The sequence below is a fragment of the Dendrobates tinctorius genome, unplaced genomic scaffold (assembly GCF_039654945.1).
Source record: "Dendrobates tinctorius isolate UK_male_01 unplaced genomic scaffold, ASM3965494v1 ptg000063l, whole genome shotgun sequence".
NCBI lineage: Eukaryota > Metazoa > Chordata > Amphibia > Anura > Dendrobatidae > Dendrobates > Dendrobates tinctorius.
The window spans coordinates 6,420,373-6,443,196 of record NW_027361731.1 but is presented as its reverse complement, the minus strand read 5'-3'; the positions used below and the strand labels follow the sequence as shown (position 1 = coordinate 6,443,196).

Genomic DNA, 22,824 nt, shown 5'->3' with positions numbered 1-22,824 from the left:
ATAATTACACATATCTCTGGTCTTTATAACGATATTGCACTCATTCCCTGACAGACTGCAGCATAGCCATTAGTTAGAAGCTGCAAATGATCTTCAGAGCAGGTAAGTTTTCCCTGAGTGGTATATATTGGCCGTCTGAAAACTGGGTTTAGTCTAGGACAATTTGTCGGTACTGCTAATTGACTGCTCTTACAATACCAAACTAGGGCAGTCCCTATAGGAGGAAAAGCACAATAATTATACTGTATTTTTACATACTTTCTATTCCTGACTGACCACCACTGGAGTGGCTTATATACTTACGAAGTATATAGTTTGAAGTCTGGGATCTGCCTTTATATGACTAGTTTTATGACTGTTTCAGATAACATGATACGTGATTTTAGTTTTTTTTCTGTTGTCTAGTCTCACTTGAATATAGGTCAATATTAAATAAAGTCTCCTGATGAGTCATCTTTGGTGAGGATGATGCAACCCATAGATGCTTGGAGAGTGAGTGTGTATACGTCACCTCACCCTACAAACTGAAATGTGGGGTATGTTATTTCTATTAGTCACCCTCTGACTAACCTTCAGGGGGTAAATTATGGGCATAGTTTTACATTTGGTATTAATAAAGTTTAGTTTTATCCTTTTGTCAGCAAACCTGAGGAATGACAAGAGACAACCCTTTTAAGATCCAATTTTGGTTAAAACTATTCCATCATTATGAACATAAAAAAGGCTTCTCCCCTGTTTAACATCAGAGAAGATGTTTATTAACAGTTGATTTCCAAGTAAAATATTTCCCACATTAAGAAAATGAAAAAGGCTTCTCCTATGTGTGACTGCTCTGATGTTTAACAAGACGGTCTTTCCGGGTAAAACATTTCCCACATTCTGAACAGGAAAAAGGCTTCTCCCCTGTGTGAGTTCTCTGGTGAATAACAAGCGATGATTTCCAGTTAAAACATTTCTCACATTCTGAACATGAAAAAGGCTTCTCCTCTTTGTGAGTTCTCCAGTGGCAATCGAGAAGAGCTTTCCGGTTAAAACATTTCCCACATTCTGAACAGGAAAAAGGCTTCTCCCCTGTGTGAGTTCCCTGGTGAATAACAAGCGCTGATTTCCGGTTAAAACATTTCTCACATTCTGAACATGGAAAAGGCTTCTCTCCTGTGTGAATTCTCCGGTGCTGAACACAATCTGAATTATTGCTAAAACATTTCCCACATTCTGAACATGAAAAAGGCTTCTCCCCTGTGTGAGTTCTCCAGTGGCAATCGAGAAGAGCTTTCCGGTTAAAACATTTCCCACATTCTGAACAGGAAAAAGGCTTCTCCACTGTGTGAGTTCTCTGGTGCTTAACACAATCGGATTTATTGCTAAAACATTTCCCACATTCTGAACAGAAAAAAGGCTTCTCACCTGTGTGAGTTCTCTGGTGAATAACAAGCGCTGATTTCCGGTTAAAACATTTCTCACATTCTGAACATGGAAAAGGCTTCTCTCCTGTGTGAGCTCTCTGGTGCTTAACACAATCGGATTTATTGCTAAAACATTTCCCACATTCTGAACAGGAAAAAGGATTCTTTTCTGTGTGACTTATTTGGTGTGTAACAAGATTCCCTTTCTTGTTAAAACATTTCCCACATTCTGAACATGAAAAAGGCTTCTCCCCTGTGTGTGTTCTCCAGTGGCAATCGAGAAGAGCTTTCCGGTTAAAACATTTCCCACATTCTGAACAGGAAAAAGGATTCTTTTCTGTGTGAGTTATTTGGTGTGTAACAAGATTCCCTTTCTTGTTAAAACATTTCCCACATTCTGAACATGAAAAAGGCTTCTCCCCTGTGTGAGTTCTCCAGTGGCAATCGAGAAGAGCTTTCCGGTTAAAACATTTCCCACATTCTGAACAGGAAAAAGGCTTCTCCACTGTGTGAGTTCTCTGGTGCTTAACACAATCGGATTTATTGCTAAAACATTTCCCACATTCTGAACAGAAAAAAGGCTTCTCACCTGTGTGAGTTCTCTGGTGAATAACAAGCGCTGATTTCCGGTTAAAACATTTCTCACATTCTGAACATGGAAAAGGTTTCTCCCCTGTGTGAGTTCTCTGGTGGATAACAAAACTTGATTTATGTGAAAAATATTTCCCACATTCTGAACATGAAAAAGGCTTCTCTCCTGTGTGAGTTATTTGGTGTGAAACAAGATTCGATTTCCGGTTAAAATATTTTCCACATTCTGAACATGAAAATGACTTCTTTGCTTTAGGAGCAGTTTGTTTTTTAATGCCTCTTTTGTGACTTTGATTTTCCTTAGTAGTTGGTAATGAATCGGAAGATAGGACCTGTTCCATAGGATCAGATGACAGATCTTTGCTGTGAATGGATGATGGTATATCTGGAGTAACAGCAATCACTCCAGTTGTATCTTGTAGAATCTCAAGATCATCACATTTATAAACTGAAGATGTCATCTGTCCTTCTGATCTCCTGGTACAGTCATCTGCTAAGATAAAAAACAATTATTTTTTAATAAAATATCCTTGAGTTTTATATTTTTGATTATTTCTACTTAAACTGTTCATAAAAATGGGAAGATATGTAAAAAACTTTATTTACTAAGACAATGACAGTTGACAGTCTAATAGAAAACCTTGCTGGATGAACCAGTAGTGTGTGGTGATCCCGATCCTCTCCCCTGTCACATTTACTTTCCTTGCTTTGGAAACACTAAATGTATTTTGGTCCTGCCAATAAAGCCTATTTGAGTCTGGGTTCAACTGTTTGTTCATTCTGCCTCCCAATTATCAAATAAAAAGAAACCAATCAATGTTATGTAGGCGAAAATAATACCAAATTCTCATCTCACAAAAAACAAGTCCCCACTCAGGTCCATCATCTGTCAATGGAAAAACAGAGGTTCCCACACTATTAGTGGCTGAAAGGCTGTTAAAAAGCAACAGGGTTTCTATAAACCTACCCTGCAAAATCCGCTCTCACTTCTGAGCCTTGCAGTGTGCTCACACAACATTTAGGATCCCTGTATTTAGCAATATTATAGTGAGAAGAACCCACTTAATTTATGGTGTGTGTCTCCTGGAGCACAATCTGGGCACTATGTGTTGGGTGATAAAATGGCAAATGTGTAATTTTCACTCTCCAACATCCACTGGGTGTTAATTTCCAGAAAGTGACTGTGGAGTGAAAATATTCAGTCCTCCTATAGATTATAACCCTGAGTAAATTAATTTATAAAATGGAATCACTTTATGGGGATTTTGACTATTCTGGTTTTCTGTCATTTAGTTATATTAGGGCTCCTGCATATGGTGTGTCCAATCTCATCTGGGATCTGTTCCTGGGGTCCAGCTGGAGTAATCTGCTCCCTACTTCAGCCGACTGGAAAGTACCACACCCTACTAAAGCCCAAAGCATATGGCCGGAATCTGCCAGACACAGCGCTGTTCTCCTCTGGTTCAGTCCTCTGTGCTCAGCTCGTGGCTTGTGTATTTGTCTCCTGTTGTGACCGTGGCCCGTTTACTGACTACTCTTGTGTCTTCTGATTCTGTATTCTGTCCTTCTCACATAAGTGAGGCAGGACAATCCCACCACAATCAAACTATCAAACAGAATGAACAGGTAAAAAAAGACATAGAATAAAGAAATATGTTACATCCTCAACAACAACGTACAGTATGTATGAGGGGAGAACTCCAACAGTAAACCGGAGTTGCATTCACTAATGGTGGACCATTGGAGCTACTATGAGTCCTGACCAGAAGATTAGAGAAAATAATATTGCTCCCCATTTCAGGAGAGATTGTGCTGTAATCTGAATTTCTTAGGATCGAAAACAATATAATTTATGACATGGAGTGAATTCATGAAAACAGGGCTCGAGCCATGCCAACACATCTCCTGCAGGGGTGAATAAATGTATATTACAGCCATCAGCCACACACAGCTTAGAGATAAAACCATTACACCTGTGCCATGATATATGTAGTTTATCACAATCCTCCTTGAAATTAGTTTTAATACAGACTGAAAAGTCAGCAGGCCCGGATTGATTATCTGCCCAGGCGGGTAGATGCCTGCTGGGCCGGCGGCTCTGAGCTTCAAAATGTGCCGCTGGCCCTTTAAATCTTCTGCATAGGCCCTGGTGCGCGCATATTATCTCGGTGCACACGCTGACCAGGACTGCAGCGGCACGCCCGCCGCTGCCCTCTCCTGAAGCTTTCCCAGGGGCTTTGTTCCTTCCTGTCCCACAGTGGCTGCCAAGTGCAGCTGCTGCGGTGGTGGTGCTGCTGGCGGCGGCTCCTCCACCCAGCCGGCCCTCCCTGATCCCGGAGAACGGGGGTGCAGCCGAGCAGGCACTGAAAGCTGGACGCATCAAGAAGATGGTGCGGCTGGCAGCATAGCTCCTGCTGCTGCTGGTACTTGTGCTGATCACACTGAACATCACTGTGCTGCGAGGGAGTCCTCACATGATGAACATGATGTGGAGAGGGGGGTTAAAGGCGGACTGCACATGATGATGTGAGGAGGGGGGATAAAGGGGCACTGCACATGAAGTAGGGGTTAAAAGGAACTGCAAAGCATGACATGGGGTAAAGGGGACTCCACATGATGTGGGGGTTAAAGGGGGGAATGCACATGATGTGGGGAGGGGGGTTAAAGGGGGACTGCACCTGATGATGTTGGGAGGGGGTTAAAGGGGGACTGCTCATGATGACGTTGGGAAGGGGTTAAAGGGGGACTGCACATGAAGTGGGGGGTTAAAAGGAACTGCAAAGGATGACATGGAGTAAAGGGAACTGCACATGATGAAGTGGGGGAGGGGACGGAAGACTGCAAATCATGAATGGAGAGTGTGTTAAGAGGGACAGCAATTGAATTGAAGGTGGGGGGTGGGGATAGCAAATGATGATCTGGAGAGAGCAAGTAATGAATTTTGAGGGTGGGGGAGTAAATGATGTATTGAATATGGGGTAGAGCTGTTGATAATGAATAGAGAGTGGGAGTGAGAAGACAGGACAATGAATTGGGGGGAAGGGGCACGTAAATATGAGTCGGGGTAGCAGGAGGTACATAGTGAGGGGCGTTGAGTATACAGTGACTGGAAATGAATTGTCGGAGAGAGTACAGGTGCTAATTAATTTATATATTTATTAGGTGGGGAAAGTGGCTATGCATAGCTAGAAGGGGCTCAGTGGCATATTATAATTTATATTTGGAATGGTGGGTTGTATGATAACCAATTATATATTAATGGTGGGTGCATATCTGTATTCAGATGTGTAGTGTAGAAGAAATGAAAAAAGAGGGAAATGTGCTCTGGAAGCCGTGCTGTAGGTAACTGTGTTATTTTATGCAGAGATGAGTCCTGGCTGGAAGAATTGATGGCGGTCTGCGCTGCATGAAAAAGAAAAGCAAAGATAAAGGACTTCAGCTAGAGACCTCACTGGTGAGTCAGTGTGATACCTGTACACTGACAATATACACTATATACAGAGCTCCTGTGTATAATGTCACCAGTGATCACTGTATTACCTGTACACTGATAAAGTATACTATATACAGAGCTTCTGTGTATAATGTCACTGGTGATCACTGTATTACCTGTATACTGATACTGTATACTATGTACAGAGTTCCTGTGTAAAATGTCACCAAGTATTGTTTTTTTTTATTATTAATGTTCAGTATTGTAGTATTCAGTCACTATGTGGTGGTAATATGTGGTCTGGTCATGGTGTGATGGTATTTGTCCCTTGTGTGTTTTATTAATGGTCATTTAAAAAAATGTATGTGACTCATCCCCTTAAAGAAAAATACATAAAAATATATTTATATTTAATAAGTTAGAGTAGAGTAGGGTCGGCCAAAAAAGTCTACTGTGTCGTGGTGGTAGCTTAAAAATTATTTTGGCCAGAACAAAAGCTGCTGGCTATGTGTGTGATCTGGTGTTTGATGGGAATTGTTAATATCTGATTGATGAGGACGTGGTGAAGTTGAGTTTTTCAAAGAGTAAGCGGTGGGACTGTGGAAGGTTCGAAGGGTGGAGGTGGAGCTGGGGTGGATGGAGCCTGGGCGTAGTCTCAAGGGGGCTTGAAAATTTTGCCAGTATGTAGCACTGAAATTCCTAGTGTCAGCCCTGCTGCTCATTACCACTTTTACTGTCCTGCATACACAGCGCACAGTACCACTCCTCCTGTACGGTATATATACACTGCTCAGTACCACTTTTCCTGTCCTGTATATATACACTGCACAGTACCACTCCTGTCCTGTTGTTGGATAGGTGACATTGGTCTTTGGGAGGTTTAATATTGGTTTATTATTTTCAGGAATACTATGGTAAATTAAGAAATATTGTATTTTTCGGACTATAAGACGCACTTTTTTTCCTTCCAAAATGTGGAGGAAAATGGGTGGTGCGTTTTATAGTCCACATGTACCGGCTCTGGCTGTGGTGGGGAGGTCGGCGGGGCAGTGGGTCACAGAGGCAGGAGCTGGCGGCTACGGCTAACTCCTGTGCCCGCTGCTAAAGAGAAAATAGGTATTAGACCTACCGGTAATGATGTTTCCAGGAGTCCATCCTGACAGCACCATGGAGGACGTCCTCCTCCTCCTTACAGGGACAGGAAAGCACACGAGAGGTTAAAAGGTCCCGTCCCACCCACTTTCCCTCAGTGACTTAACAAGTACCACAACGTGGATAATGCAATAACACCATAATGATACGATCATATTGCAGCATATGACATAACATAACATACCATAACAGGGAGGGAACTACCCGTGCTGTCAGGATGGACTCCTGTAAACATCATTACCGGTAGGTCTAATACCCATTTTCCAGGACGTCCCCCTGACAGCACCATGGAGAGTACCAAAGCACCTCCTTAGGCTGGGATTACCGCCTGGAGAACCTTTCTCCCACATGCGGTATGTTGACCTGATAGCACATCGAGCTTGTAGTGCTTGCAAAAAGTATTAAAACTGGCCCAGGTTGCTGCCCTACAGATCTGTTCAACTGAGGCGCCTGCTCGCTCGGCCCAAGAGGCCGATACTGCCCTTGTAGAGTGGGCCTTTAGAGTATCTGGCGGGTTGACGCCTTCCGACTGGTAAGAGTCTGAAATCACCAACGTTATCCATCTTGCGATGGATGCTTTAGACGCTTTCTTCCCCTTATTTTTTCCCCCAAAAAGGATGAACAGGTTTGGGTCTATACGCCAACTGTTGGTGGCCTCGAGATAGTTTATAACTGCCCGTCTCACATCCAGTGAGTGGAGGCGCTGTTCCTTCTCGTTACGAGGATTGTCGCAGAAGGATGGTGACACTATCTCCTGATTTATATTTTGGTAAGAGGCTACCTTTGGGATAAATGACGGATCTAATCTTAGTTATATGATCTTGTCTGATCTGGAGATATGGATCCTTGGTGGAGAGGGCCTGGATCTCCCCTATTCTTTTGGCCGTGGTAATGGCTACAAGGAAGGCCGTTTTCCGAATGAGAGTTGAGATGGTCATTCTCTCGCTGGGAACGTATGGGTCCCTACATAGGGTTCTAAGGACCAGACCAAGGTCCCAAGGCGGGGTGAGCTGCCTAATCCTGGGGCGAAGACGTTGCATGGCCCTTAGAACTGTAGGAAGTCTAGGACACTAGGGAGGTCAGGGGTACCTGCCACGAGGTCGGACCTGCCACCGTCCAGACAGAATCTCTTCCATATCTTCCGGTAGATTGCGGATGTAACTGGCTTCCTGCTGGCTAGTAAGGTAGATATGACCTGATCTGATAAGCCCTTTGCCTTCAGGATGTCCCTTTCAGGATCCACGCCGAGAGGTGGAGTCTTGCTGGATTCGGGTGGCTGATCGGGCCCTAGTGGATGACGTCTTCCCTTAGGGGTAGCTCAACTGGGCTTCCTACCGCCATGGCTCCTAGTAAGGGAAACCAGCTTCTCTTCGGCCAGTATGGAACTATCAATATCACTCTTGCATGTTCCTCGCGGATCTTCCCGAGTACCGCTGGTATGAGCGCTAGAGGTGGGAATGCGTACGAGAGGGGCTCTTCTCAGACCTGACTTAGGGCGTCTACACTGTCCGGGTGGTCCGCTGGGTTCAGTGAGTAGAATCTGGAGACCTTTGAGTTTTTCCGGTTTGCGAATAGGTCTATTCTGGGGGTCCCCCACCGCTGACATAATTGATGGAAGATCTCTTCGTTCAGCTCCCACTCTGTCGGGCAGACCTGCTGCCTGCTTAGGTAATCTGCTACCACGTTCTGGGAACCCTCCAGGTGGATTGCCGTTACTGAGAGGACCACTCCCTCTGCCCATGCAAATATTTGTTCTGCTAGAGCCTGGAGTGGTCGGTGCCTTGGGCCTCCCTGGTGCTTCAGGAATGCGACTGCCGTTACGTTGTCCGACAATATTCGAATGTGTCAATTCTTCACGACCGACTGGTTCCGCCACAGGGCTTCCCAGACCACAAAGAGCTCCCTGAAGTTGGACGATCTGTTTCTGATGTTGACTGGCCATTCTCCCTGGAAAATCTTCCCTTCTATGTGGGCTCCCCATCCCCACGTACTGGCGTCTGTGGTGATTACTACATAAGGACAGGTTGTCCATAGCACGCCTACCCGCAAGTTCTTGGGCTGTGTCCACCATCGTAGTGACCTTTTCACTGGACCTGGCAGTGTTATGGGCCTGTCGAGTGAAGCCTGATGCCTGTCCCACTTTGCGAGAATTTCCTTCTGCAAGGGTCTCGAATGGAACTGGGCCCATCTGACACACGGAATGCAAGCCGTCATCAGGCCCAAGACCTCCATCGCCCCTCTTAAGGAGGAGCGATGCTTCAAGAGGTCCTCTGCTCTGTCCTGAATAATCCTTTGCTTCTTTCGTGGTGGAAAGGATATTCTGCCTCCTGAATCTAGGAGAACTCCCAGGAAGATCTTTCTGCTTTATGGTGTTAGGTCTGACTTCTGTTCGTTGATCACCCAGCTGAGGAACTCCAGTATTACGACCGTTTGGTTTCTGTCTCGAATAAGCTTTTCCTCTGATTTTGCCACCAGGAGGAAGTCGTCTAAGTACGGTATTATAACGATACCCTGATTTCTCAGGTAGGCCACTACCTCCGCTACCATCTTTGTGAATATTCGAGGGGCTGAAGCTAGCCCGAATGGAAGGCATTGGAACTGGAAGTGGCAGGTCCGGGTCAGTAGTCTGACTGCGAATATTAGCAGTCTCTGGGATGAGGGATGGATAGGGACCTGATAGTACGCATTCTTCAGGTTGAGGGTACACATGACGGCATTCCTGTCTATTAGATATATTGCCGACCGTATTGATTCCATCCGAAACCTCTTGTACGTAACCCAGGCATTTAGAGGTTTTAAGCTTATAATAGTTTGGGCCTCTCCGGATGGCTTTGCAATGGAGAACAGGGAGGAGTAGTGACCCTTTCCGACAGAAGAACTGGCACTATAACCTCTGACCTGAGCATGTCCTGTAGATCTGTCCACATGGCAGAGTCTGCCAGGACTACAGTGGGGATGATATATCTGTCGGGGGGAGAGGAGCAACATTCTATGCTATAACCTTCTGCAATGGTTCTGAGGACGCACTGGTTGTGGGTAATCCGGGCCCACCTTCCTACGAAGTCGCGGAGTCTCCCCCAGATACCTGGAGGTTGACGCAAAAGGGGGGCCTTGCTTCCACCATGGCTGTGGGAGTTTCTATAGGAGCCCCTGTTGGATCTACCCAGGCTCCTAAAGTCGGTTTGTCTCCTAAAAAAGGGGCCTCTCCGAAAGGGCTGGGGCCGTTTGGGCTTTTTCTCTGGGAAGCCTTTATTTTTATCGGACACCTGCTCTAAGATGCTATCTAGGGCCGGTCCGAACACCCTTGTGCCTGAAAAGGGAATGGAGCATAGTTTTGCCTTTGAAGCATTATCCCTTGACCAGGATTTAAGCCATACCGCTCTCCTAGCTGCATTGGAGAGGGAGCTGTTCCTGGATGTGAACCTTATCAATTCGGCTGACGTATCTCACAGAAACGCTGTGGCTGATTTCATCATGGGAAGGGACGCTAAGATCTCGGATCTAGGGACCTTGTTGGTTAGGTTCTCTTCCAACTGACCAACCCATAAGAACATGGACCTGGCCACCGAGGTGGCTGCTATGTTAGCCCTAGTAAGGGCTGCCGCCGTTTCCAATGTTCTCTTTAATAGGACATCAGCCTTCCGGTCCATCGGATCCCGGAGACTTGATGAGTCCTCGAACGGTAGGGCAGTCTTTTTGGTGACCTTAGCTACAGGAACATCGATCTTAGGAATTTTCTCTATTAATCGTGTTTCCTCTGGGTCAAAGGGCAGTCGGCTCTTAAAATCGCGGGACAGCACGAGTCGACGCTCTGCCTCCTTACACTCCTCTAGAACCATTGTCTTAATGTGTTCGCTCACAGGGAACACAGTCTGTTTCCGAGCGACCAGTCCCCCGAACATCAGGTCCTGTCTAGATTGTGGCTTAGGAACTTCTTCGATCTGCATGGTGCTCCTGACCGCCTGCACCAGCTCATCAGTGTCCTCTAGCCTGAACAGGTATTTCCTGCCCTGGTCCCGTCTATCGGTCGGTATCTCTCCTTCTTCCTCGGGGTCGAAGTCCCGGAAGTCTGACCCTTCAATCGAGCTTGCTTCCGAGACTAAGTCTGCCTCCCACCTCGGCCGCTTGCGGCTTGGCCCCGGACTGGGGGACTGCTGCCGCGAAAGGCTGGACCTGGAGGCCTGTACTTCCTCCCGAATCAGGGATCGCATCTCCGCAAGGAGGGACGGCTGTTCATCTCTTACGACCCTTGAAGTGCAGGGTCCGCAGAGGGTTTGGATATGGGTGTCTGGCAGCTTTACCCTGTATACCGGGCATCTGACATACTTAGATGTGGCTTTAGCCGGGTCCTTATTCACTGTCGGGGGGCTGCTGGGGTTCCCTTTTCCTATTTAACATAAGACAGGGATGGTCGGGTCAGTCGTCCTGGCCTGCGGGGGATGCTGTGTGACGGACTGATTGCGCCAGGCACACTTACCCCTCCGTCTGTCGGAGCTTCTGGGTGCATTACCGCTGAACCTGCCGGGTAGACGCTGAGCTGCAGGCGCGCGCTGTTTCAAAGACAGCGCGTGACGTCACCGGTAGTGACGCACGTCTTCTCGCGATAGCCCGAACGTCGCGCCGAATTCTTCCTCTTCCTGCCCGTCTCTAGGCCCCACCTGCGCCTCTGAGGGTGCTCTGTTTGTAATGCCGGCGCCCGCACCGCCCGCTCTCACCGTCTGCTGCCTGCAGGGGACCGGTCTGTGACTGCCACAGCGGCGCTGCCTGGAGCAGAGAGCCTCCCACCGGGAGGAGCGGCTCCCTCCAGGAGCGACGTTCTGCTCCTGGCCTTTGGGGCAGAGGGACTCCCCACCGGGGAGTGTCGGCCCTGGGCGTCTTCACAGGGGGAAGGTTTAGACTGGCCGCCCGATCCCCCCGGGCCCTCCGGTAAGCTTCCTGGGCGATCCTCTCGCGTGTCCCGCAGAGACAGGAAAGACACTGAGGGAAAGCGGGTGGGACAGGACCTTTTAACCTCTCGTGTGCTTTCCTGTCCCTGTAAGGAGGAGGAGGACGTCCTCCATTGTGCTGTCAGGGGGACGTCCTGGAAATGAATTTTCACTGCATTCCACCCCCATGGACGTGGAGGGCAATGAATATATTAATTTCTTTTTAGCATCCTGGTATGATTGGCCCCATCCTTATTCTGGTATGAATGGCCCCCACCCCCATTCCTGGTATGCATTGCCCCATCCTTATCCTGATATGATTGGTCCCATCCTTTCCTTATCCTGATATGCATGGCACCATCAGAAAAGATTAAAAAAACAAACCATTACACTTACCTTCCTGGAGCTCCCTCGCAGCGTCCTGCTCCATTGCCAACAGCTGCTTAATGCTTGTAAGCAGCGCATGGCAGGGATGTCATGCGCTGCTTGCAAGCTGAAAGGCAGCTGCCAGAATACTCAGTGCTCTGCATGCAGGGACTGTTTGCACAGAGAGCAGTGAGTATTCATTGCTCTTCAGTAGCGCGCAGTGTCAGCCAGAGCAGAAGGAAAGCTCCAGCTGAGACTGTGCACGCTACTGAACAGCAATGAATACTCACTGCTCTCTGCGATGAACAGTCCTGGCAGGGAGCACTGAGTATTCTGACAGCTGCCCTTCAGCTTGAAAGCAGTGCATAAAGTCCCTGCCAAGCGCTGCTTACAAGTATAAAGCAGCTGCTGGCGTCGGAACAAGATGCTGCAAGGGAGTGCTGGGAAGGTAAGTGTAATGTTTGTTTTTTCATCTTTTCTGAGAGGGCCATGCATACTAGGATAAGGAAAGGATGGGATCAATCATATCAGGATAAGGATGGGGTCATACATACAAGGACTGGGATGGGGGCCAGTCATAACAAGTAAAGGATGGAGCCCTGCAGACCAGGACAGGGATGGGGCCATGCATACCATTATATGGATGAGGGTGATCATTCCTACCAGGATAGGGATGAGGAGCCATGCATACTAAGACGAGATGGGGCCCTGCCTACCAGGATAGGGATGGAGCCATGCATACTAGGACGAGATGGGGACCCTGCATATCAGTATAGGTATGAGGGCGATTGTTCCTGCCAGTATAGGGATGAGAAGGTCATGCATACCAGGCCAGGGATGAGGTGGCATGCATACCAGGATAGGGATGAGGGAGCCATGCATGCCAGGATAGGGATAAGGGGCCATGTGTTTCAGGATGGAGATGAGGGGACCATATTTACCAGGATATTAAGTACAGAATTGACCACATTTTTGCTTCGGTCTTTTTTCCCCCTAATTTCCTCCTCTAAAACCTAGGTCTGTCTAATAGTCTGAAAAATACAGTGTTGTGAGGCAGTGACCGGTATCATATGTGAGGGTCGCTATGTGTCCTCCAGGATGTGCACAGAAATGTATTAGATCCGCTGGAGTGCCTTGTGATCACAGCAATGTGCCTCTGACTCGCAGGGCAGAATAAAAGTACGTTCACACCTGGTCAAGCAATTTGGACCAAGGAGTTTATTTAGGAAAACACGGTATGGGCTTTTATTTTTTAAACGGACTGCAGAAAGGTAGTCTTATGAGTGGCCTACGGCCACAGGATGGAAAAGGAAAAAAACCCTGCTGGAAGGGTTGTTTTGGTCAGTGTTGCTCTGGTGAGGAAACAGAGCAGGTGATCTGCAGTGCACACCCTGTGCGAGTTAACACAGGGCCAGCAGAGCCAAAGGTACTGGCAACCCTCCCTGCATACCCGGCAGTACGTCGCTCACAGCAACTGCCCTGGACTGGTGTTTTGTTTACCCGGCTGCGATCTGGAAGATACAGCGTGCTGTGCATTGAGTGAGTTTTGTTGGACATTAAAATCCTTTCTGTTTTGAACTTGCTGAGTCACTGCCTCATAACTGCACAGCATCGACACCGCTGCTTTACATACGGTGGAGAATGCGGGCAGTGTGAATTGAGGCATACCCAAAGCGTGCTGCATGTCGTATATTAGGCCTGCAAAGCTGCAGCTTAAGCTGACTGATAAGATGGAGGAAATAGTGAGACAGTTGGCCGCCTCGCAGGTGCGAATGCAGAAGCTGCAAGAGGAACAGCAGCAGCAGCTACAGCAGCAGCGGTAAACCAACAATTTAATTCTGCAGCAGATTGCGGCTCTGCAAGAGGCAGGATCCCCAGCCACTACATACCGATCGGAAGCCCGGTACAAGGTCCGTTCAGCGCTGAGAAAAATGGCACCTGAGGACGACATGGAGGCTTTTCTCACCATCTTTGAATGCACTGCAGAGCGGGAGAACTTGCCGGTGGCTCAGTGGGCTGAAGTGGTCTCCAACTTCTTGACGTGAGATGCCCAAAAGGCCTACCTGAACCTGTCGGGACGATGCCCTGGACTATGGGAAGCTGAAAGGTGAGATCCTTGATCGACTGGGGGTTAATACATATGTGCGGGCCCAACAGGTGTTCCAGTGGTCCTTTTCTGAGACTTTCCCAGCCCGGTCTCAAGCTTATGACTTACTGCAACTGGTAAGAAAATGGCTACAGCCTGAGACTTTAACCCCGATCCAGATGGTAGAGAGGGTGGTGGTCGACCGACTGGTGAGGGCCCTGCCAGCCGCCATACAGTGTTGAGTGGGGCAAGGGGACCCGGGCACTCTGGATCAGGTGGTCCGACTGGTGGAGCAGTATACAGTCACTCAAGACTTTATACAGGACACTGCCCCACGTCATCTGTCACGTAAGGCCCTGTCAGCTTAGGAGCCTGGGAAAAATCCACAATCCTCTACCAAGGTCCATACGGATCATGCCCGAACTGAGGGAATATCTCAGAAGGAGAGTGTCAACCGCCCCGTGTCCCCTAACGTGGCCCCACGGTTCCCTCGTGCCCCAGTTCTTAAGTGTTGGCAATGCCAAGAGCCTGGACATGTGATTGCTAACTGTCCCCCAACAACCAAACCCATGGACTGCGGGTATACCCGCCGGGTATCTATGTATGCCCAGCCAGTCTGCACTGCCTCTACAAACCCTGCTGGTACTGAACGTCATCTGTACCAGGTACTCGTTAATGGGTACCAGACGGACGCTCTCTTGGACTCGGGGAGTTTGGTAACTATGGTGCATGGGTCCCTGGTTGCTAGGGACAGTCCTAATGGGCGTAAGGTGGGGATGGTGTGCATACATGGGACCGCCGAGAGTACCCGACCATGGAGGTCACCTTCTCCACCCCGTGTGGGGAAGTAAAACATGTGGTGGGAGTAGTAAAGACTCTTCCATATGGGACTGTATTGGGAAGAGACTTGCCCCTGTTCTGGTCCCTGAGGGAGACCAGAGTTAACCCTCTCAGGGACAATGGTATTCCGTGCGCTGAACCTGAAGACGCCGAGTCAGGGATACCTGCCATAGGGGTCATCAACCTAGGGACAGGATGTATCCCTGATAGGTTTTCCTTAGAGGTATTGGCAGGGGAGGTCGAAGAGACCCCACCGATCCTTGAACTAGAGTTGTACTCTGGTAAGTTCGGGACAGCTCACCTCCAGGATCCCACTTTGGCACGGGCACAGGAGAGAGTAATTGAGATAAATGGGGCGGCTCAGCAACCAGGTGCGGAGATGGAGTTCCCACGGATGGTATTCAACCAGGAGATACTGTACAGGGTTGATAAAATCAGGGGTGAGGTGGTAGAACAGCTGGTAGTGTCCCAGCCCTACCGCCGGGTGGTGCTCGACATGGCTCACGCGCTCACATGCTGGGAGGGCATTTGGGAGCCAAAAAGACTCAGGAGCGCATACTGCAGCGGTTCTTCTGGCCAAGTGTCTACGCTGAGGTCCAAAGGTATTGTGAGACGTGTCCGGAGTGCCAACTGATCTCGCCCACCTCGAACTACCGGAGCCCATTGGTGCCTCTGCCCATTATAGAGGTACCCTTTGAGCGGATTGCGATGGATCTGGTAGGGCCAGTAGTAAAATCCGCCCGGGGTCACCAACATGTATTGGTAGTCATAGACTACGCCACCCGGTATCCAGAGGCGATACTGCTCCACCACACCTCGGCTAAATTAATAGCCAGGGAACTGTTTGCCATGTTTTGTCGCCTTGGGCTACCCAAGGAGATCTTGACAGATCAGGGAACCCCTTTTATGTATAAGTTGACCAAGGAGCTGTGCAAGTTGCTCCAAATTAAATAGCTATGTACATCGGTATATCATCCACAAACCTAAGGGTTGGTGGAGAGGTTTAATAAGACCCTCAAAGCCATGCTAAAAAAGGTGGTCGCCAAGGTGGTCTCATGTTCGCCATCCGCGAGGTATCACAGGTGTCCACGGGGTTCTCCCCATTTGAGCTACTGTACGGCAGGCACCCGAGGGGACTGATGGATGTAGCCAAAGAGATGTGGGAACAGGAGCCCACTCCCCATAAGAGTGTCATCGAGTATGTGGCAAAATTGCAGGATCGGATTGCGGTCGTGCGGCCCATAGTAAAGGAGCATCTGTTGAATGCGCAGGCTGCTCAGAGCCGTACGAATAATAAAAGGGCCACGGTCAGGACCTTTAAAGAAGGGGACCGGGTGTTGGTACTAGTACCCACCCCAGAGAGTAAACTCATGGCGAAGTGGCAAGGGCCTTATGAGATACGGGGGAACGTGAATTATAAGGTGTACCAACCTGGGAAAAGGAAACCCGAGCAGCAGTACCATGTAAACCTGCTAAAGGCATGGAAGGACCGGGAATGTTTGATCACGGAGGCGACTCCAGTCATACCAACAGAGGGCCCTCTGGCACTGGCCAAGGACACAGCTGGGGAACAGGTTAAAATATATGACTCTCACCAAACAGCAGCGGCGGGACGCTCGGGCCCTCGTGCAGAGGAATATGGACGTATTCTTAGAGCCGCCAGGCCGGACCTCGGTGATGCAACATGACATTATCACTGAGCCCTAGGTAAGGGTGCGGATGAAACCGTACCGAGTACCAGAAGCCCGAACGTAAGCCATCGCAGCCGAGGTGAAGCAAATGCTCCACTTGGGAGTCATTGAAGAGTCCTGAAGTGAGTGGGCCAGCCCCATTGTCCTGATACCGAAACCCGATGGGTCTTTACGCTTCTGTAATGACTTCAGGAGGTTAAATGAAGTGTCAAAATTTGACCTCTATCCCATGCCATGGGTGGACGAGCTAATTGAGAGATTAGGGAAGGCCCAGTACTTCACCACGCTGGACCTCACAAAAGGCTACTGGCAGGTCCCCTTAACTGAGTCTGCGAAAGAAAAGACCGCTTTTATAACACCAGAGGGCCTCAATCAATATGTTGTCTTGCCTTTTGGATTACATGGGGTTCCGGCCACGTTCCAAAGGCTGAAGGACATTGTGTTGGCGCCTCACTGGGGTTACGCGTCGGTCTATTTGGAAGACAGTCATTTTAGTACCAACTGGGATACTCATCTGTCCCAGGTACAAGCAGTGATGGAGTCTCTTAGAATCGCGGCGTTAACAGCCAACCCAAAAAAGTGCGCGATAGGTCTCACCGAGACCCGGTACTTAGGATACGCGATTGGTCGAGGGGTTATCAAACCCCAAGTTAACAAAATTGAGGCCATTCAAAACTGGCCCAAGACCTTAAGTACCAAACAAGTGAGGGCATTCCTTGGCATCATTGGGTACTACCGCCGGTTTATACCCAATTTTGCTGGGAAACCAGCACCCCTAACGGATCTGCTAAAGGGGAAGAAGATGGTGATGGTCCGGTGGAATCCTCAAGCGGAGGAAGCATTCCACTCTCTGAAGTCGGCGTTGTGTGGACAGCCAGTCCTCATCAGCCCCGACTTCAAGAAATCCTTTATTGTCCAGCTGATGCCTCAGAGGTAGGCTTAGGAGTGGTGCTGTCACAAGAGGTGAACAGGGATGAGCATCCAGTCACCTATTTGAGCCGGAAGCTGACCCCGGCAGAGAAAAATTATAGCGTAGTGGAGAAGGAGTGCTTGGCGATTATATGGGCCTTGGAGTCATTGCGCTACTATTTGCTATTGTACAGAAATTCACACTTCACACTCACTGCACATTTAATGTCAATCATTAAAACAACTTTTGGCCAGAAAGACTGGACCTGGTCTTGTAGGGACCATATGAGCACATTCAGCAGCACATATGGGAGAAGGTAGATTCATATCAGGGTTCTAGGAAGCCAACAGCATCATTACCCTCCGATTTCTGATACAGACCCATCATAATACTTTTCTTCAAGTGATTTTCTAATTTATCAGAACATTCTATGTACGTGGTGATTTGGATTTGTAGTTTACAGACCTGGGCAGGTAACGGTCAACATCTTCTAATTCCAGGGGCAGATGGATCATCCAGGTGATAAGTTCTATAGAAAAGGGCTTTCAATGCCCAAAGTCATTTGAACAGTTTTGGGTGAAGGAGAATGTTGTGGTCTAGAGGCAAAATGGTGATCAGGGTAATACGGCCGGACTACACCACCGATAAAGCAGCCACAGCTGGTGACTGAGAAGAATCTGTGACTTCTCTGCATTAGTGGTTACCACTCACCTGGGTAGTCATATGTGGGAATCTCCTCTTTACACCGCTCATCACCTCTCACATATGTCCCTGTAGCATTAACATGGGTCAGATCTTCACCCTGAAACAAATATTATAAAAGTCACGTACAGATGGAGAAGTTGCATCTATGATCAGCTTTAATCCTGCCTTCCCCACCATTCTTATTACACATGTATAAAACATATAATACTGGTGGATAAAACAAGACTGAGCACAAGACCTTCAAAACCATCTACACATCATAGGGGAGATCTCATGACACGTTCTCTCCATTTACCTGATGATCCTGAGGAGCATAGGGATCTTCTTGTTTACAGTTCTGTTGAAGTAGAGGACGGGTACATCTCTGTGGTGTTGTCCGTTTACTGGATAGAACTGGAAGAAGCACATACAGGGACTGAATTCATTCTTTTCATATAGATATAGGCCGAGTATATTTAGTCCTGTCTATTACCTGGTGATGTGAGGAGCTGGGGAACCTCCATTATGACGTTCTTGTACAGATCTCTGTGTCCTTCTAAATACTCCCACTCCTCCATGGAGAAATAGACAGCAACATCCTGACACCTTATAGGAACCTGACACATACAATAATACCGTCATCCCCCCGATCCCTTCATAGCGTTACTGTGTAATGTCCAAACATTCCCAGCAGTGTTACCTCTCCAGTCAGCAGCTCAATCATCTTGTAGGTGAGTTCTAGGATCTTGTGGTCATTGATGTTCTCATGTATCAGGGAGTGAGATGAAGGTCCCGTGATTGGGCTCAGGGTTCTTCCGCAACCCTCAGACACAGAGTCCTGACTGCGTTCACTAGAGGTCTTCTTCACTACTGTGTAATCCTGGTTATGGAGAGACACATTAATAAATCTCACTACAGACATTTCCAGAGTCCTCACCTCTCCAGTTCTGTCCATCTGTTATTCCCATAGATAAGAATGATGTAATGTGACGTCATCAGGATCTCTCACCTCTCCAGTAAGCCGGAAGAGGATCTCTAGGGTGAGGTGTAATATCCTCTCCGCCATCTTTTCTCTTTCCATGTCTATCTTTGATGGGTAAATCAGGAATATTCTCTTTTGTAGAAGGTCTTCACTGAGAGGATCCGATATTGTAGAGATCTGAATGAGAAGAAAATAAGCCGATGTAACAATATAAAAATCTTGAGTAATACAATAACTGGGGATAATAAGGGAAACATAAGAGGAAATTATTTTACACTATTTTATTTTCTTCTTTACATATACTAATAAAACCTATATATTTAGGCCACAGACAACAAGCAGTTTCCTCCTCGGAGTCGGCAGCTGAATACGTTTCTCATAGACTCATCTTCCATAACGCTAATTCTCATCTCATTTACCGACACTGTAATCGGCACTAGCAATACTGCAGGAGATATTTATTACACGTGACAGGAGAAATAACTACTTCACGATGAGGACGACATCTTCATCTTCTACTACACCTCTAGAAACATATTTGGCCAGAGTCCGTCACTGACTCCATCCCCACCGGCCGTCTATATGAAGGTTTCCCGTTTTCCCCGGACTGTAATCTTCTATCACGTTAGATCTCAGCTCTGATTCACACACAGGAGTTTGAGGCTTTTAGAAAAGCTTTTTTGTAAGAACATCAAGACAGAAGTTATTTGCTGCCAATTTCTCAATGTAATCTTCCATATATTACATGAAAAACACCAAAAAAGTGTGAAATATTCCTAAAATAATTATAGTGAAGTGTTGAGGCACCAAATAGAAAGTTTTTACCCAGTATATGAACACATTGAACCAATGTTACAACCTCCACTGTATTAAATCTTCAGGGTGACTATTTATTATCAAGACAATGGAATGAAGAAAATCAGCACTCACCCCTTTTGGAAGATACTTCAGTCCTTTTTAATTTATTTGATTCAGGACAATGACATAAAGTGCAACAGTGCTAGCAGCGTCAAGGCAGGTGCAGTGATTTCGAAAAAAAAAAAAAAAGATATGACGGACAAGCGTTTTGGACTTAATTTGCGCTTCTACTGGTCTGTGTTCCACTGGTCTAAGAATATGGATCAGTAGGACTGAAGTGTCTTCTAAAATGGGTGAGTGCTGACTTTCTCCATTCCGTTATCTTGATTACAAAAATAAAATTGAGGATGGTGGTACTGTGGGAACATTATACGATATGTGGGGGCCAAAAAAGGGGCTCCGTACTATGAGAGTAATAAATGTGTCATGATCCAGACCGGGTTTTGAGTCCTGTCTTCCCCTCTCCTGGGCTGGTCAGGTCAGGGGTTAACTTTTCTCTGCCTCGTTCTGGTGTCAGGTCTGCTATTTCTCTGCGCTGCATCCTGCAGGCAGTGTCAGTTATATTTTCTGCCTACGGCATGAGTAGCGGACTCTAGTGATACCCTGATTTGCCCTGCTGTGTTTAGCTGACTTTGCCCATGTCTGTTCCTTCCTCTCTTCCTTCCCCAACTTAGTGTTTCCCTTAGTGTTTAGATTTCCCTGTACTTGACTCTGCTTTGGCTAAGCCCTGATCCTGTCTCTTGCTTCTTGTACATCTGCTTCTGACCAGTACTAACCTTTTGACGCTCCTCAGACTCTGTGTTTGGTATTCCCCTTGGTACTTTGCTTCTCTCTGGTATCGACCCGGCTTGGTTGACTATTCTGCTACCACCTGGTGGTAGCCTCACTGCAGTGCTGCTGGTCTGCTCTGAGTAGAATTGCAGTCCTCCCTCCACTTTGCCGCCATCTAGTGGAGCTTGCATTTACTTGCAGAGCTGCAGCGTGACATTATAACTGACCATAGACAGTTTTTTTTTTTCTTTGTTCCGCTCTTTATGGATCCACTTCATACTCTAGCGGATCAGAGGTCTAATCTGACTCAAATGTTGCAGGACTTGTCTGTGGAACATAGAGCCCTGGCCACTTTCCATAATCAACTCCAAAGGGAACTTTCTGAGACAGTAAAGTCTTTTCTGGGTTCTACTACACAATCAGCCTGTAAGCACTTGGAACCCATAGATGTCTTGCTACACTCTCCTGAACCTACGGTCAGGCTCCCAGATACTTTCTCCAGGGAAAAGGAGAAGTTCCATACATTCAGGGAGAGTTGTAGGCTGCTTTTCTCCCTTAGACCCCGATCCTCTGATGATGTGAGTCAATGGGTAGGGATAATCATTTTGTTACTCCGGGAGGGTCCTCAAACTTGGGCTTTTTCTTTACCTGTTACTGCCCTAGAATGTGTGTCTGTGGATAGGTTCTTTGAGGCTTTAGGACTGATATTTGCCAAACCGGACCGGGTCAGGGTGGCAGAGGACACAGTCATGGGTCTCGCCCAGGGTAAACTCATTGCTGAATGTTATTGCTCAGAGTTTAAACGGTGGTCCATCGATGTGACCTGGAATGACTCTGCGCTAAGATGTCAGTTCAGGAGGGGCCTGTCAGATCATCTTAAGGATGCTCTGGCTCTCCTTCCTCCACCCAGTTCTTTGGAGGAGGCCATGACTCAGGCCATTCATATAGATCAGAGATTTTGGAAGGGAGGAGTAATCCAGCAGGAGGTTTCCGTATACCCTGTTAAGTCCAAGATGATGCCATATGTGGAACCTATGGAGGTTGGGGCCATTAACCTCAAGGAGAAGGAGAGGAAGTGGCAATGTGAAAGGAGACAATTCTTCTATTGTGGAAACCCGGGACAATGGATGAAGGACTGCCCCTCTTGCCCACCGACTAACAAGCTGCAGAGTCTGGGTGATTTTCGAGGAGGTCACCCGGACTCTCAGGTACCATTAGCCACAGTTCAAAAGATTTTGTTGGAGGTGGAACTTTGTTGTGGGGATTGTTATACACCCACTTCAGCTTTCATGGTCTGTGGGTCATCCATGAACTTCATTGACTCAAGCTTGGTGTCCTAGTGTAACAGAGACAGTTAGGCTTGAAACGCCAATTCATATAATTGCCATTGATAAAACACCGCTGGTTAGGAATATTGTTAAACTTGTCTCAGAGGAGTTTCTCCTCAAGGTGGTTTCCTTGCATCAGAAACACATTTCATGCTATGTTCTGGATAATCTTCCAGTGGGACTGGTGTTGGGATTCCCCTGGCTACAGGTGCACAATCCTGTTATTGACTGATAATCTCGGGATATTGTGAAATGAGGTCCTAATTGTTCAAAGGGTTGTCTTTCTGCTGTGCTGGTGTCGTCCGTTAATCTGGATGGTATTCCGGAGTACCTGAAAGATTTTAAGGATGTGTTTTCTGAAAAAGAGGCTGAGATCTTGCCCCCACATCTCCCCTATGATTGTACTATTAATCTCATTCCAGGTGCCAAATTGCCTAATGCTCATCTGTACAAATCTTTCCAGCCCGGAACGTACCGCTATGAAAGAGTATGTCTCAGAAACTTTACATAAAGGTCACATCCATCCCTCTCTCTCCTGTGGCTGCTGGATTCTTTTTTGTAAAAAAAAAAAAAAAAAAAAGATGGTGGTTTACGTCCTTGCCTCGATTTTTGGGAAGTAAATAAAATTACAGTGAGAAATACTACCCCCTCCCATTATCCCTGATCTTTACAACCAATTATCTGGGGCTAAGTGGTATTCCAAGTTGGACCTCAGGGGAGCGTATAATCTTATTGGTATTCGGTAGGGGGATGAGTGGAAAAAATAGCATTCCTCATCTCTGAGGGTTTGTTTGAAAATTT

At 47.4% G+C, this 22,824-nt stretch overlaps 1 protein-coding gene across 2 annotated transcripts in view; it reads right to left on the bottom strand.

The window, feature by feature from the left end:
• Window positions 1-735: 735 nt before the first annotated feature.
• Window positions 736-22,824, bottom strand: part of LOC141094219 (uncharacterized) — a 72,144-nt gene continuing 50,055 nt past the window's right edge. Inside the window, exons 2-7 of one of the 2 annotated variants that reach the window (XM_073580018.1) lie at window positions 19,094-19,243; window positions 18,785-18,964; window positions 18,578-18,701; window positions 18,401-18,498; window positions 18,112-18,202; window positions 736-2,490 (exon numbers count right to left, since the gene is read on the bottom strand). In XM_073580018.1, the coding sequence (XP_073436119.1) occupies window positions 818-2,490; window positions 18,112-18,202; window positions 18,401-18,498; window positions 18,578-18,701; window positions 18,785-18,964; window positions 19,094-19,243 (2,316 nt within the window). In that variant the 3' untranslated portion in view covers window positions 736-817. The remainder of the gene's footprint in view (window positions 2,491-18,111; window positions 18,203-18,400; window positions 18,499-18,577; window positions 18,702-18,784; window positions 18,965-19,093; window positions 19,244-22,824) is intronic. The other variant, XM_073580019.1, reaches the window with a different exon arrangement.